The 15,777-nt window shown below is 37.8% G+C and overlaps 2 protein-coding genes across 2 annotated transcripts; both read right to left on the bottom strand.

Moving 5' to 3' along the window:
- Positions 1-576: 576 nt before the first annotated feature.
- On the bottom strand, positions 577-3,021 carry LOC308350862 (olfactory receptor 51G2-like; the record flags this gene model as incomplete). Its single annotated transcript, XM_080816329.1, has 3 exons — positions 577-1,569; positions 2,374-2,492; positions 2,946-3,021. The coding sequence occupies 3 exons, from the start codon at positions 3,019-3,021 to the stop codon at positions 577-579; spliced, it is 1,188 nt and encodes a 395-aa protein (XP_080672455.1).
- Positions 3,022-8,317: 5,296 nt separating this feature from the next.
- LOC308350014 (olfactory receptor 52Z1P-like) lies at positions 8,318-9,289 on the bottom strand (the record flags this gene model as incomplete). The annotated part of the gene is made up of 1 exon (XM_080815016.1): positions 8,318-9,289. One exon carries the CDS (start codon positions 9,287-9,289, stop codon positions 8,318-8,320), a length of 972 nt encoding a protein of 323 aa, XP_080671142.1.
- Positions 9,290-15,777: the final 6,488 nt, after the last annotated feature.

The raw sequence follows: 15,777 nt of genomic DNA, 5'->3' as shown, positions 1-15,777 counted from the left end.
GCTTCTGTCAAATAAACGTGGAACTCCATAATCTGGCACTACAGTACTTTTTAAAATTTTTTTATTACAAAAGCTTTTACTTATTACAAAACCAGCATTATAATGAAACTCCATCTACCCATCATCCAGCTTCTATAATTGTTGTTTTTCTATCTCCCATACTCTATATACTCCCACACTATACATACTCTTCTGTGTCCTCACAAAATGTATGACAAATATGTATCACTAAATTGTATGTACTTGGAAATACATACCTTCCTAGGACCCATTTTACCTATTTCCAAGGGGAAAAACAAATGAATCACGTATTTAAGGATTGAATAGTTGAGCAAGGTCTTCACCAGGGTAAAGCCTGGGGACTGTGACTCCTTCTATAAGCTTACATCAAAGTAATGACATTCTGTATTTTAAGAGAGAAAGGGTGAGACTATTTTTCATTTCTCCATCTGCTAAAGCCCACAGCTTTCTCCTAAGCAATAATAAATTATGGAATTTTCCCCATTTGCTGGAGTAATATCCAGGCAATAAGGTCTGATCCAAATTTCTACATTCTTAAGATATTACCTGTCTAGATTAGACCCCATGCCTCTTTCTAGTCAGTGTACAAACAATGCTATTGCGAATTTCCTTAGTTTTTATACTATAGACGATGGGGTTGACCACAGGTGGGAAGAAGAGGTAGGCATTGGCCATGACAGTCTGGAGGAGTGGAGGTAAATGTCGCCCAAAGCGATGCAGCAAGGAGAGGCTGATCATGGGCACATAGTACACAAGAACAGCACAGATGTGTGACACACATGTGTTGAGTGCCCTCCACCTCCCAGTCCCAGAAGCTATTCCTAGTACCGTGTGAAGAATCAACACGTAAGAAACCACAATGAGCGATGAGTCCAGCCCAAATGTGGAGGTAATGACAAACAGACCCAGGATGCTATTGGGGCGGGTGTCTCCACAGGGTAATTTGATGAGATCTGAATGGAGACAGTAAGAGTGTGTGAGGTTATTGTGGCCACAGAAAGGCAGGCCCTTCAGGAGGAAGAGCAGTGGGAACATGAGCACCACACTTCGAAAGGCAATGGTGGCACCCATCCCAATGATGCGGGGGATTGTCAGGATGGTTGTGTAGTGTAGTGGGCTGTAGATGGCCACAAAACGGTCTACAGACATAGCCAGAAGGACACCTGACTCCATGATGGTAAAAGAGTGCATTGAAAACATCTGGAGCAGACAACCACCAAAACTGATATCATTAATTCCACAGAGGAAAATTCCTAACACAGTGGGCATGGTGGAAGCAGAGACCCCAAGTTCAACAAACGCTAGCATGGCCAAAAAGAAGTACATGGGTTGGTGCAAAGCAGGATCAATCCGGATAATATGAAGAATGATGCCATTTCCTAGGAAGATGATGATGTATATCAGGCAGAAAGGAATGGATACCCAGATGTGTTCTGCCTCTAGTCCTGGAATGCCAACAAGAGTGAATGTCGCAGGTGTGAATGCAAGGGACCCATTGAAAATGTCATGGTGAGACTTCTTTCGAAGACACAGGGAAGCACATAGGGTCTGGAGAATATAAATCTCTGGTCAGTTATTATACATCAAATTTCAATCTCTTGATAGTCTTATTTAAAACATTTTCTTACCAAAGAGATAGGAAACTTATTTCTGAAACATCCTGTGTGGAAGAGAAATCTGTTTAGACATGTAGAAGAGTATATCTCCATGGGCTACATGCCAAACACAAAAGGCATGAACAGAAATCTCCACTGGGCCATTTATGGCAGTGAAAGCCAGTGATAATAAGCATGGAAATGACAGCTTTCCATGGAAATTGAAGATTGAAGAAAGATCTGGTAATTTTCTGCAGTTTGTAGAGGAGTGAATGTAAGTAGCAAAAGGAATATAACACAGTAATAAAGAGAATTCATGATTCTAAAACTTAATAGAATTGTGATCTTGGGATACCTGAGATCCAGATATTTGATATAAACACAATAATAGTTACATAGGATAATGCATGTAAATTGTTTGTCATTATATTTGGAACAGTAAATACTCAACACAGGAAATAAAAGGAACTGTTAAGTATTAGAAAACAGGGCTAGTTTCTCCCAGTTTTTAGTATTTTCTTTTTTTTTTTTAAGATTTCATTTATTTATTTGACAGAGATCACAAGTAGGCAGAGAAGCAGGCATAGAGAGAGAGGGGGAAGCAGGCTCCCTGCCAAGCAGAGAGCCCGATGTGGGGCTCGATCCTAAGACCCTGGGATCATGACCTGAGCCAAAGGCAGAGGCTTCAACCCACTGAGCCACCCAGAAGCCCCAGTTTTTAGTATTTTCTAATACCTTTTTTTTTTTTTTAACTTACCAGTTCACTCTTTCTCCATCTACTACCCATGGATGATGGGGAAAGCTGCTCTGTATTTTGTAGGAGGGTAAGTGTCTCCTGCTGGAATCTGGGGTCCACAGCCGTCAGGATCTCACAAGCTGAATATGATGGCAAGGATGAAGGTTAGGGCTAGAGTTCATTATTTGGGAATAAGTTCATTAACACTAAACTCTACTAACCTGTAGCAAAGCCTTGGGTGTAAAGGTGAGGAACCAGATGTGGAATTCAGGATGAAGCTTGGGATAGAGATGGTGCATGAAGGTGAAGTCTTCTTCTCATAGTGGGTTGGTGCTCTTGGCTAGGTATAACCAGTGGAATGCTAATAAATGTTTAAAAACCAACTCTCTGAGTAAAATGGCCTGATCTGTACCAGTTGCCAATTTCTTGAGTTTAAATACTGACACTATGAGCAAATTTCAAGATACCAATGTGATGCTTCCGAATGCAGAGCTGAGATGTTAATAAGCAGCTTTTCCAACCTGGTGCAAGGCAGTTACCAGGAGAGCATTAAACATAACTCAACTGATCCTATATATCAGATACTTTCTTACCAGGTGAACTGGCAGCAGACACATCAATCCATGCCTCCCCTTCCTTGCTGTTTCCTTCTAACCAGGCCATAAACATTGTTAGTACTTTCCTTTATATGATCTTAACTGATCATCATGGGAGGCAGGGTGAGACGGAATACTTCAGGGAGCAATTAACCAAGAATAATTATCCTTGGAAACTTCATCAGAATTCCAGAGAAAGAGAGAACACAAATCCTGCTGACAGGCTTGGCCAGAGATATATGTTAAAGGTATAAAGATACAAAAGAAGAAAAAGAAAGAACAAAAATTTTATCATTAATTATTATTTAAATATAGAAAATTTGTTTACTTTTTTTTTCATTCTTTTTTTAAAATTACATATAATGTATTATTTGTTTCAGGGGTACAAGTCTGTGATTCATTAGTCTTACATTTTTAATATGTTTCTTCTTTCCACTATCTTTCGATTTTATTTTTGTCCTATATAATATACGTGGCATACATAATTTTTATGTAGTAAAAATTTTTTCTTTATGACAAATACCTTTTATTCTTAAACAGCTATTCCATACACAAATTCAAAAATAGATACACTTATGGAGATATAGATAAAGATAGAACTGCAGATGGAGATGAGAAGTGATCTAGACAGTGATAGACATAGAGACAATAATAGTGATGGAGACTTTAAAAGAATTGAGAGAAAGTGAGGAGAGAGGAGAGAACTTTACTCCATCTAGAATTTGTTTTGGGGACATGGGTAACTAAGGGTTTCATCTAATTATTCACAAATGTAGAAACCATTTTTTTCAATACATGTATTGATAGATAATCTGGTGTTTCCTCAACCATTTTGAAGGAATATATGTTTTAGTTTAAATTTGTATATAAATATGGATCTATATCTAGACTCTGTATTCTGCCTTTGGTTCTAAATGTCTATTATGTCATATTCATGGTGTTACAATTATTGTTTTTATAATATGTAAGTTCATATCTATCTGGTCAAGTAATTTTTAAAAATTTTCTTACTAATGTCTGTGTTTCTTCTTTTAAATAAGCAGTACAACCCAGCATGTATAAAAATAGAGAAATGATACATATATAAATATTAAAACCATAAAATAAGCCAGACACAAAACATAAATATTATATTATTCCACTTATACAAGTAAGGAAATTTATAAAAATATAAAGTAGATCAGAGGTTACCAGGGGGAGGAAGAATTATTGGTTAAGAGGTGTAGTTTCCCATAGCAATCTGATCTGTCAATCAAAGAAAGACAAATAGCACATATTTTCACCCATATGTGGAATTTAGGAAACAAAACAGATGAATGTGTAGGTAGGGAAAGAAGAAGAAGAAGAAGAGGAGGAAGAAGAAGGAGGAGGAGGAGGAGGAAGAGGAAGAAGAGAAGGGGAGACAAACTATAAGAGACTCAATGATAGAGAACAAACTAAGGATTGATGGAAGGAGGTATGTGTGGGATGCGCTGGATGGGTGATGGGTATTGAGGAGGGCACTTGTAGTGATGAGCATGGGTATTATATGTAAGTGATGAATCACTGAATTCCACTTCTGAAACCAATTTGCAGTGTATGTTAACTAGCATTTAAGTAAAAATTGGGGGAAGAAAAAGAAATTTGAGGGTTCCTCTGTTTTAATAAAAATATATTTCTTCTCTCCAATCCCCCAAAAAGAAAAAGAGGTATAGAGTTTCTATTTTGGATGATGAAAAATTTTGGAATTGATGGTGATAGTTATATAACAATTGTAAATATTATTAATTTCACTGAATTGTATACTTAAAATTATTATTATAACAAATGTTATGGCACATATATTTCACCACAATAAAAAAAGAAAAAAAATCAGTGTATAAGCAATCAAATAGATTAACAGTTAATTGGGATTATGTTGAATTTGCAGATTATTTTAGGGTCAATATTATCACAATGAACAATATGCAATGAACATTTCCTACACTTATTTTAGGCACACTTGTTTACCAGTTCATTTTATTTAATTTTTTTTTTAGTTTTTAAAGATTTCATTTATTTATTTGAGAGAGAGAGAGAGTGGGCAAGAAAGAGAGCATGAGCAAGTGTGGGGCAAAGGGAGAGGGAGAAGCAGACTCCCCACTGAGCAGGGACCCTTGACACAGGGCTCCATCCCAGGACCCTGAGTTCATGTACTGACCTGGAGGCAGACACTTAACCAACTGAGCCACCCAGGCAACCCTTGTTTACCATTTTAATTAACATCATTTTCTATTTAATTTTTCCATTCATTATAGCTGCTATACAACAGTATTGACTTTCCCCCAGCTTTATTGAGGTATAACTGACAATCAAAAATCACTTATATTGGATGTGTGTAACTGATGACCCAATATAGGTGTACATTATGAAATATTCACCGAAACCAACCCAATTAACATATCCATCACTTCATACCAGTACCATTTTCCTAATTTTTTCACTTTTGCCATGAGAATACCCAAGACCTATCCTCTCAGCAAATTTCAAGTACACAATATGGTATAAAAATTTATGGATTTGTATGCTGCTTTTATGGAATTCCATTAACTTCCCTATGCTTTATAAAGTCTAAGAAAATAAGTAAATAAATAAACAAATAAAAATCAATTGATAAAATCTAGAATTTGTCTTTTTTCTTTCTCCAATTCTTATACTTCTTTAACTTGTATTAGCTAAAACCCCAATTATAATATGATATTCTGTAATAGTCTTTACATTGGGTATACTAGTCTATTTAGCCTCTTCATGCTTTGGGATACATTTTTTTGATGCCGTATTCTTTATGTCACAGAGTTTCACCATGGCTGAAACTACTTAGGGCAGAGCAAAAACCATAGGAAGGAAGATTTATTCTTCTGACTCTGTAGTCTCCAAATCTATGTCTGGAGAAAGGTATTGCTCAGCTACCCAAATGACATATTCTTTAATTCTCTAGGTCTCAGAGTCTGATATTAAATTACCCAGCCTCTTCCTATTATGAAAGACTGTTCTCACCTTAACAACCTTTTAGAGTCCTGTTTGTTTAATTGCATCTGCAAGAGTATGTCAGTTTTCTCTAAGCTCCTCCAGAGCTCTCCATCTCTACCTTGTGTGCTATTCCATCTTTCTTAGTCATTGTTACCCAGCTGATGATTTAGTGGTCAGGAGACAGTAGGATATGGAGCATCATCTTCAAAATTTCCAGGGCAATGGCTCAGGAAGCGTGCCTCCAGCAGGTAAGCACAGACAGAGGTCTCCTAACTCCTTCAGCATCTACACATCCCTGAGCCCTCAGCCTGAAAGTTTCTTAAAATTAAGGCTGTCGGGGCACCTGGGTGCCTCAGTGGGTTAAGCCTCTGCCTTCAGATCAGGTCATGATTTCAGAGTCCTGGGATTGAGCCCTGCATTGGCCCTCGGCTCGGCAGGGAGCCTGCTTCCCCCACTCCCCTCTGCCTGCCTGCTTGTGATCTATCTCTCTGTCAAAATAAATAAATAAAATCTTTGAAATAAAAAAAAAATTAAGGCTGTCAATTCAATCATTATTTATCTTATCGTATTTCATAATTCTGGGTGGGAAATTTGCATATTCTTAGTTTCCTACTGCTGAAATCACGCATTAAAAATTCTCCTTCTTTAAAGCTCACTTAAACCACTCATTTAAGTAAATATTTTGTGAGCATATTGTCATCTATTTACTCTCCACCTCCCCATCATTCCTTGGAGAATCTACACTTGAACCAGAATCCTATTGGCTGCAACTTTTTATCAACCTTTTCTGTGACTTCCATATCTAGGATAATGACCTGTTCCAACCATTTTCTACAAATTATTATTAGCAGGGTTAGGTTCAGTTTGGTGGATTGGATTCCTTAGTGTCTTTGTTCATAGAAATTACCATCATCATCAAAATAAAATCTATATTTATTAAATGCCAAGTACATCATCTGTCATATTTCATTTAATTATGAATCCAATAAAGAAGGTACTAAAATAATTCCATTTTACCACTCAAAAACCAATAGTTACATATCAGGGCAATTTTATAAAGTTAGTGTGGGGTTGGCAAACAAGGATTTCTAATAACAAAGTATTTTTTTTAATTCCTAAAATAGACTTCCTTGCTGAAATTCAAGTGAATATAACATATATTTCAATCCAGCTTAATTATTCAGGATTCCAAAGGTCAAGGAAACAGCCTTTCATTTCTCACATTGACACTATACATACATAAATGTGTGTATACACAAACATATACTATATATACATAATAGAAAAACAAAGAAAAAGACTAATGCAGAGAAGTTTGTAAATGTTCAAGAAAATGTTTCCAACTTCATTTTTTGTTTTCTTCAATTGTAAATAAGATCAGATTTCACATGTCTGACCAGATTTTCCCCCCAATATATTCTTCTGTGTGGGATCATGATAGGCCTTGAGGAATGAGAGATTGTAAAAATACTTACTTTTTTCAGATAAAAATATCTTCTTGAATGAAGAAATGAAGACAGTCTGGAGACAAATTATAGAAAATTACATTTGGTGTGATAAAAGCTTTTTTATGTAAGATTACCTGTAAACATCTTATTTAATCTTTTACTTCCTTTTAATTTTGGCCTGAGTATGGAATTTTTAATCTTTTATTTCCTACTTCAGTGAAGTCTTTATTGATACCAAGATGTTTTGTTCATGATTTGGGCCCCAAATCCCTGAAATATAGGGAAGAAAGTGTTAAGCTTTTAGGTGTCTTCATTGTCTCGGATGGGTTCATTTAATTTATTACTTGTTTTAATTCAATATTATCTGTTCATACAATAAAGCTATACTCTGTCTATTCCATTGAGTAGACTTTATATAAATGAATCATAAAATAACTCATTAAAGAATTCACATTTTAATTTAAGAAAAAAGTTGCAGATAAGTTTAGTTTAGTGGCTTTGTGTTACTGGCCCAAGTGTTTCTTGATTGCAGGAGTGTTTCATATTTCAGCAAAATTTCAACAGTCTCTACAAAAGCTAGGCAAATCATCATTTTCACTCCCCAGCTCTACCCAAGAAAGTTCCATTTAGGTTGAACCCTAAAATATATTCCTCTTTACTCGGAGTTCTCTTATGTTTGCTTAAGAAGAAGCTACAATGCAAGATAATAGCATGTCTAGGAGAATTCAGAATATCTTTTCTTTTTTTTTCAAAGTCTTTAAGTACGTTAGGGAAATGCATTGGTAACTTTGGCATTTACTGTCCTTTTTATGTGTGTTGAGGATTATTTATAGACTTTCTTTATTCCCATTAGTCATTCAAATTGTATGTATGTATGGGGTGAGTGTGTGTGTTTTATTGAGAAATATCCAGCATCAGGCGTTAATCTTCATTTTAACAACATGTGGTGATGCGGGAGTAAAGGAGAATTACTCGGTCTTGAATCTGTTTGGTCTTGACCCCATAAATGATGGGGTTTAGCATAGGGGGCACCACCACATAGAGGTTGGCTACTAGGATGTGGACATGATGAGGGATGGTTGCCCCCCCAAAACGATGGGCAAAAAATGAAAAGAATGCTGGGGCATAGAACATAAGGATGACACAGATGTGGGAAGCACATGTGTTGAGGGCCTTGAATCTGGCAGCCCAGGAAGGTATCTGAAACACTGTGCAAAGGATCCTGGTGTAAGACATAATGATGAACACAATGTCCAGTCCTGTAGACAGCAGGGCCACAGTCAGCCCATAGATGATGTTGACCCTGATATTGTCACATGCCAATCTGGCAATGCCCATGTGCTCACAGTAGGAATGGGGAATGATGTTTCTCCCACAATACCTAAGTCTGTGTACCAGGAAGGTGAATGGAAGGCAGATCATGAAGCTCCTGACCATAGCTGCTATGCCAATCTTCCCAATGACTGAAGAGGTTAAGATTGTGGTGTATCTCAGGGGGTGACAGATGGCCACATAGCGGTCAAATGCCATGGCCAGGAGAATAGCAGATTCTACCGCAAAGATGAAATGTATGAAGAACATCTGGGACACACAACAACCAAAGGATATATCCATGGACTGGAACCAGAAGATGGCCAGCATCTTTGGGGCTGTGGCTGTGGAGAGCAGCACATCTGCCGAGGCCAGCATGGAAAGGAAGATATACATGGGCTCATGGAGACTGCGCTCAGTCACAATCACGGAGATCAGGAACACGTTGCCTATGACAGCCAAAACGTACATGGAACAGATAGGGATGGAGATCCAGGTGTGAAAATCTTCCAGTCCTGGGATTCCAATCAGGACATACCACATATCCTGGGGACCGGTGTAGTTATAAGAGGAGGGAAGCATCTGTGGCAGCATATTCCAGACCTAGTACCTTTAATAAAAGCCACAGGGCTGAGTCATGATTGAGGAACACCCCATTAGGCGGAATGATGTCTGACCAGATTTTTTCCCCCAATAAATTCTTCTCTGTGGGAGTAGAGCAAGATGTATTAACTAGCCTACAATTGAAATGTGACTCTTTCAATGGAAGAATTAAAATATATCTTAAGAAAAATAACATTTAATAAGTGCTTACTATGTCTAATGGAACATTCCAAATAAAGTTCATTAAATCTTCACAACAGACTGTTGAAAAGACCTTTATAATAATCCTTGATATGGGTACTATTATTATTCTGATAGATAAAAAAAATCCCACAGACTTTCAGCTTCTTGACCTAAGTCCCATGGATTCAAAACCAGACAACATAAATTTTAAAGCTTTGATCTCAGCCACCATCCAATACTGCCTATAGAAATAACACTAGATACAAAAACATGTCATCAAAATTTTCACTAATGATATCTCTGAGTAAAATAGATACATGTGAAGTTGCTCTCACTTTTTCAGAGAGAAGGAGGGACTAAGGTTTTACCAAAATAAATTCCCAGCATTATAACCCATAGGCCCTCTTCTTCATTGATTGACCACTGAACTGATTCTAAGGCCTTAGCCAGGCATTGAGGATCTACAGGTAATTCACTGATTCTGGTCTCCAAATCAACATGTTTCTTAAAATTAAAGGATGAAGAGTAAAATCCTAAACTGCATACAAATATTAATGTTTCACATTATGAGATATATGGGAAGGAGGGTAATTTACTGATTATTCTTTTTTTGTCATTCCAAAAGTTGTGGATAAAAGCAGGAGAAATCTCGAGTGAAAAGCAGGCTTGGAGATGTAACATTGGAGTGGGATGTGTGTATGAGGGTTGTACACACATAAGCAGGCACATGTAATCAGGGATAGAGACATGGATGCAAACAAGTGGATGACAAGTGGCTTCCATCCTCCCCAATCCCCATTCTCAAGTAAAAGCTAGCTGACAGCATTTGCTGAAGAGGAATATGGACTTAAGGGATGTTTGCCTTTTATCCTTTGGTTTCACTGGAGTCAGATCATTGCACACTATCATTTTTCATATATACTTTTATTTTTCACTAAGTGGGCAATATTCTGGCACTTCATGTCATAGGATTGAAATGTGTGGACATTTCTTTTTTTCTTTTTTTATTGAAATATAATTTATATATAATATTCCATTAGGTTCACTCTATCACATACCATGATTGGACAAGTCTATATGCTTTGTTCTACTGTCCATAAGGTTACTTCTCATAGGTCACCATGCAATGCCATTGCAATACCACTACTATATTCCCTATGTTTGCCTTTTATTCCTGTGACTTATTAATTCCACAACTGGAAGCTTCTATCTCCCCCTACTCTTCACCCATTGTATCCATCTCTGTCCCCCTGCCCCTCTGGCAGCCACTAGTTTGTTCTCAGTAGTCCATTGGACCTTGTGTTTTGATAGAGTTTAGAATATATAATACATAAATGGTGACCCCATTAACCGTTTCCTTAAGGTGATATGGGATTCTTTGCAAATGCTGTAAGAAAATGTTGAGATGCTTAAGTGTCTCTATCTCCTTTGATTACATATACCAATTGTTTAACCATTTCATATAGAGCTAAAATTAATCCTTGAAAATTTCTTTCAAATAGGGTTGTGGGGTTTAGAGGGTGAGAGAAAAGATTAATGTGGGAGTTTGCCTAGCCCAGACCTATGCCAGAGCCATGTATGTGAGTCAAGTGCAGTTATGGGGACAGGATATGCAGTAAGCAGGCTTTCATAAGGACATCAGAGATGGGGGAGAGGAGAGTCTAAGTGTTGAAAGAAACAGAAATAGAGGTTGAAGAGAAACAAAACAAATTTTGCAGATGTTCTTCTGATCTTTTGGGACACCAATGATCTGGTTTATCTTATTTGGTTTTGTTTGGGCAAAGCATTATCACCTGCAGCTACCTAACTTATAGCTCTGGGGCGCCCTGAAACTTTTCTTCATAATATTCCTATTGGCCTATTCTGACTGAATCATAAATGCATGCATGGAGGCAGTGTGTGGCGAGTAGGGACAGTGTAACTCTGGGCTTATAGATTAGATTTAAATACTGGGTGAGACTAATTTTCACTGCATTATCATTAAAAATATCTTAATTCAAAGCTTAGTCTTCATATATAAAATACCTAAAATAAACATCAACTAAAAAGTGAGTAAATTCTGAGCGTAGCATTTAATGATGGTTGTTACACAAATCAGATACATTTTTATCCCAGCCACGGATGAAATTAGGGCACTTCCAAAATGGCCATCATTAAGATAAAAATCATTGTTTCTGTGAACTAAGTTCACGTTTTTGGACAACAGGCTTATGCTCCACTGGACAAGGATGGGACTGGTTTAGAGTAACCACATAGGCCAAGACATACCATCTCACACTAGACACACGACACCCACTGTAACTTTCACCTCTAATCCGTCATGTTAGTTTTATAAGGTGTAGGCAGTTCAGCACAGGGAATGTAATGGGCTTAGAAACAGAGTTTTGTTCTTGCTTGAGCGCTAGTGTAACATCATTGTTATCTGGGGAGCCTCAGCTTCTTACTCTGTGCTAAGCTCAGCGCCTGCTATATGGTGACTATCCAGTGAACTCTTTGGAAAAAAGGCATGCATGGGTTTGTGTATAGACACATATACATGGTTTTTAACTATTAGGCTTATTTATCTCCTGAGCCCAATCCTATTACTGGACCTTACTACAAATTTGGTACATGTATGCCCAACATTCAGAGCCACATATCAAAGATAAACAACCAGTACATAAGCATATTCAGAAAAAAATATATACTTGTGCTCTTTGCAGACAATCCATTTAGGAAGATAGCCCAAGAGTCACTACTACAATTGACCAGGCAGTCCAGTCACAGCCACACAGTACCTCAGGGATCAGGCATGAGAGAAACACAAGATGATCAAGTTCTAGGAATCCTGAGCAGCTTCTGTGGTTTCCTAAGATTTCTTCCCCTTCCCTTCCCTTCCCTTTCCTCTCCTTCCCTTTCCTTTCATTTCTTTTTTTCTGATTTTTTTTAAAATGTCCTAGCTAAGCAAAAATCAGCTTCTTACCTGTACTTTCTAGGATCCTGAAGATATTTAACTAGTAGAGTGGAAAAAAAAAAAAAAAAAAGGAAAAGCCAGACAATGTTTACAACACAGTGAGGAAATGGGGAGCTGAGTATTTATACCTCCTCTGGGCATCTCTCAGGCTCAAGATTGTCATACCCAGAGGATTGAACTCCACTCCCTCCTGGAAGGAGAGGGCCCAGGCTGGCCTCAGAGAGAACCGCCCCAACCCCATCCTTTCCATGTACCCCGTGTGCAGGTTGTCCTCTGCATAGCACACTCGCACACCCAGGTTAACACACACTTGCCATTAAATGTGCCCTTCTCCTTCGTGTGGCAGAGACTCCTGCTAGTGCTGTCACAGCCTGTTTCCACAGAGCCATCTGCAAATGGAGGTGGTCAAGGCCACATGTGGAAGCATTGTATGCTTTTTAGAAGGCTGTTAATACTGAATTCTGGCCTCTTATTTACCTGACATTTTAAGACTCCTTGGCTTTCTCTCTCTTCCATGGGTCACATGGTAGAATTAGCATCAGAAAGGTCAAGAAATGTCATTAGCTACTATAGAGATTTTTATTTGGATTTTTTAATTTAAATTCATTTTAGACAAATATAGTACATCAGTAGTTTCAGAGCTAATGTTCCTTAATGTCCGTCACCCAGTTTATTTGGATTTTTATGTAGCTTTTTATGTTCTCTGCCGGACTTTTCTTTTTTTTTTTTCTATTTCTTTTTCTTTTTAAACTATCTCGGTCTTTATGACTCTTCTCTAAATGCATTGGGATTATCTGGGTTTTTTGACCAAGTTATAATTATAAACTTAGTTCCAGTTTTGTTTTATTGTTTGGTTTTGCTCATTACTTTTCAGAGAATGCTTTCATACATGTATGTATAAAACCTTTTTGTCTTTTCTCTATCACTGATCTTTACACTACTCTTTTCTCTCTTGGTTATTAAGCTTTCTGAATTCCTATTCCAATATTTGGACATAATATTTCTGAGAAGCTGACTGTAATCATACCCTTTTCCATGGGTGCATGCCTCTGCTATCATTCAAAGGCAAGCCCATGTCTCCGCCCCTTGAACCTGGGATGACAGTTGTTTTGACCAATTAAGTGGCCAGAATGATGGTGGTGTTTTCAGGTTACTGACCCAAAGTTAGTAAGTCTGGGAACTTCAACCTTGTTTCTTGTTCAAAGCCTGTCACCTGTGTTAGGAGTAGGACCACGCTGGGGTTAAACCAATAACATGAAGAGGCTATCCCCATGGGGAGAGTATGACTATGTACATGAGCACAAAGGCACCAGGTATGGGAAAGCAATCTGTGGACCTTACAACTCAGTGGAGTTCCAAGCCAAATGCTGCCCCCGAGTGACCACAGCCTATTCCTCAAGGAAACGGAACCATACAGTCAAGCCCAGCCTGGATTGTTGACCCACAGAATTGTGCGAGAGGATAGATCATTGTTACTTGAGGTAATGTGTTTTGAGGTGGTTTGTTATACAGCAGAAAAGAATAAAAATGTAGTATATTTCTGAAATGATTTTGCATTTTTCTTTCTATCCTGACTTCAAACAGTTCTTAAATTGTATGATCTACTTCTTGTCTATTTCATTTCTGTCTTTATTTTCTTATTTTATGCCCATATCTACAAATTATTCCTAAAGATAGATAGGTGAGAGATAATCTACTTTCTCTATGACATATGTGTGTGTGATTGTGTTTATGTGTTTTTAGGTAGGGGAGATGAAAGGTTTATCAGCAGAAACATTTTTATTTTAATTATGTATCTTCTATAAATACTCTTCATTGGAAAAGTCTCATGGTTTCCTGGAATGTTAAACACAGGTCATTATAAAAGGGTCAGGAATTCTAGTAAAGTAAGGTGGTTTACAAGTTTATTGTCTACATTAACTGACATCCATTTCTTTAAAAAAAATTATATGTTTATTTATTTATTTCAGAAACAGTGGGAAGAGTACATGAGCAGGAGAGAGGCTAAAGAAGAAGGAAGGAGAATCTTCAAGAATTCTCCCTGCTGAGTACAGAGCCTAGCTCAGGGCTCCATCTCAACCCTGAGTTCAGGACCTCAGCCAAAATCAAGATTCACATGCTTAAAGGACTATACCACCCAGGCACTCCTGATACCCATTTCTGTCATTGTTTGTCCCGCCACAAAATCAACAATTTCCTAAGACTGTTTTCAAGCCTGTTTCCCTGGACCACAATTCTTCCTTTAATTTCCCCTCTTGAGGAATGTCTGACTCAAAGTTCTCACTCTTTTACACCAGGGGGTGGACTCTCTTTTTTGGCATGTGTCTTGGGGGGCTAGTATTTTCAGTGTTTCACTAACAGTAAGCTACTGCTCCCCAACCTTCTTTCCCTAGACAGTCTTTTTCTGATTGGGCTTCTGTTTGATTTTGCTTATTTCCCTACACATGAAAACATGGCTTGTTACATTTGTTCTTCTTCTTGCTCCTCATGAGTTGAGGGAAGGAAAGAAGTCTGTGGCCATATTTACATGAAAGTGACTACCATTATCATCAGGAGCCCAGTAGTTTCCCTCAACATTGTGAAGGGACTTTATGCTATCTTCCAGATTCCCACATTGCTGTGGTAATTAGCAGTGCCATTCTGTTTCTAGACATTCAGGTATTGGCTGTTTGTGACTGCCTTTTTTTTTTCTTAAAGATTATTTATGTATTTATTTATTTGAGAGAGAGAGAGAGAGAGAGAGAGAGAGAGAGACTGAGCAAACAGAGGGAGAGGGAGAAGCAGATTCCCCACTGAGCAGAGATCCAGAAGTAGGGCTTGATCCCAGGTCTCCAAGATCACAACCTGAGCCAAAGGTCGATCCTTAAAGGACTGAGCCACCAAGGTGCCCCTGTTTTTTACTGCCTTATTCATTTTCCTTTCAAAGCTACCTAGTGTGTTCTCTTGGCTCCCATGTTATATTAAAATTCAATGAGTGAGTGTCAGATTTTGTTAAACAACTGAACCAGTATTGGTGCGTTATTAGTAACCAAAGTCCACAGTTTACATTAGGGATCACTCTTACTGTCTTCGGTTCTATGCTTCTGACAAGTACATATTTCCTCCCCACTATCCAAAAGTAGAGCATTCTTATAAAACCTTTCCTGAGCCATAACGGCACCAAACAGGAAACATTCACCATGAATTTACATGGAAAATTTGTTGAGCATTCCTAGACCTCAAAATAACTGCTCTTAGAGTTTTCTGGTATTTAGGACATATCTTGCTAACAGTTGCTCAAAATCAATCAGGATAAATCACAGATGCTCACTGACACTACGTGAAACTACAGGGTTTTGATACA

Source organism: Martes martes (genome assembly GCF_963455335.1).
Source record: "Martes martes genome assembly, chromosome: 10".
Taxonomy (NCBI): domain Eukaryota; kingdom Metazoa; phylum Chordata; class Mammalia; order Carnivora; family Mustelidae; genus Martes; species Martes martes.
The sequence above is the reverse complement of the archived record's forward strand: the minus strand, read 5'-3'. Positions and strand labels throughout refer to the sequence as shown.